Consider the following 1082-nt stretch of genomic DNA (forward strand, 5'->3'; position numbering starts at 1 on the left):
CTATTTCAACTGCTGAGATGATTTTCCATTAAGTATATTGAATATAATGAATAATACTTCATATTAAAATCATCGATGACAATTAGAATGTGGCTTCTGCTATTTTTACATTTATTTATTCATACAATACTACCATGTTATTGTTTAAATAAGGAAGATGTGATATTTGCTGTCAATGCTGGTGGTGATGCCCATGTAGATAGTTTTGGTATATTGTATCAAAGAGATTTTAATAAAATTGGTACAGAATCAGATTATGGAAAAAAATTATCCATACAAAGAGTTAAACACCATGACCAAATACTTTATCAGACTGAAAGATACTCTCACACTTCATTTGGTTATGATATACCCATCATGCAGAATGGTGAATATGTAATGGTTTTAAAATTTAGTGAAGTTTACTTTACAAACAGTGGATTAAAAGTATTATGCTCTAACCTTTCAGAAATATTTTCTATTATAGTTTAATATATTTTTCAGGTCTTTGATGTTATACTTAATAATCAACACATCATTGTACCTCAACTGGATATTTATGATAAAGTTGGATTTGGAGCTGCTCATGATGAATATATTGAGTTTAAAGTTGATGGTTCAACTTTATATTGGAGGGGAGAAATGTCTGAAATAAAATCAAATTTAATTCGTGTAGACTTTATTAAAGTATGAACAATTAAATAATAGTTAACATTAATACATTTTACCATTTTTATAGTGTCATTTTTTTAAAAATTTATGTGATCTAAATTTTTTTGTAAGTTTTTTATGATTGAAATTTTTTTATTACCTTTTGTATAATTAATATTTTATAACCAAATGGTTTTTAATTAGATATAGAAATTGATCATCCTTTATCATAGAGATTTCTATAAAATGTCAAATGATTTAACTTCTAAATTCATTATAATATTTGAAGAAAAAATGGGTAAATAAAACAATTTTAGTCATTAATGGTAGAATTATGTATTTTTTAAAAGACTTATAAAATTACAGTATTTAATAAATAATATTTAACTTATTTCCATTAGTATTTTACTCTTATATGATTTATACATTTAAACATAAACAAATATTTTTTA

At 23.4% G+C, this 1082-nt stretch overlaps 1 protein-coding gene across 1 annotated transcript; it reads left to right on the forward strand.

Moving 5' to 3' along the window:
- The first annotated feature begins 6 nt into the window (after positions 1 to 6).
- LOC126910044 (malectin-A-like) lies at positions 7 to 690 on the forward strand. Its single transcript, XM_050692441.1, has 2 exons — positions 7 to 426; positions 484 to 690. The coding sequence occupies exons 1-2, from the start codon at positions 76 to 78 to the stop codon at positions 670 to 672; spliced, it is 540 nt and encodes a 179-aa protein (XP_050548398.1). The 5' UTR covers positions 7 to 75; the 3' UTR covers positions 673 to 690.
- Positions 691 to 1082: the final 392 nt, after the last annotated feature.

The sequence above is a fragment of the Daktulosphaira vitifoliae genome, unplaced genomic scaffold (assembly GCF_025091365.1).
Source record: "Daktulosphaira vitifoliae isolate Bord-2020 unplaced genomic scaffold, ASM2509136v1 Scaffold_3414, whole genome shotgun sequence".
Classification (NCBI taxonomy): Eukaryota; Metazoa; Arthropoda; class Insecta; order Hemiptera; family Phylloxeridae; genus Daktulosphaira; species Daktulosphaira vitifoliae.

What these genes read in the sequence shown, in the direction of transcription:
- LOC126910044 (XM_050692441.1), top strand. Translation starts at nt 76, where the DNA reads ATGACAATTAGAATGTGGCTTCTGCTATTTTTACATTTATTTATTCAT. An exon ending in TTACAAACAGTGGATTAAAA is followed by an intron (nt 427 to 483) that starts GTATTATGCTCT and finishes TATATTTTTCAG; the next exon opens with GTCTTTGATGTTATACTTAA.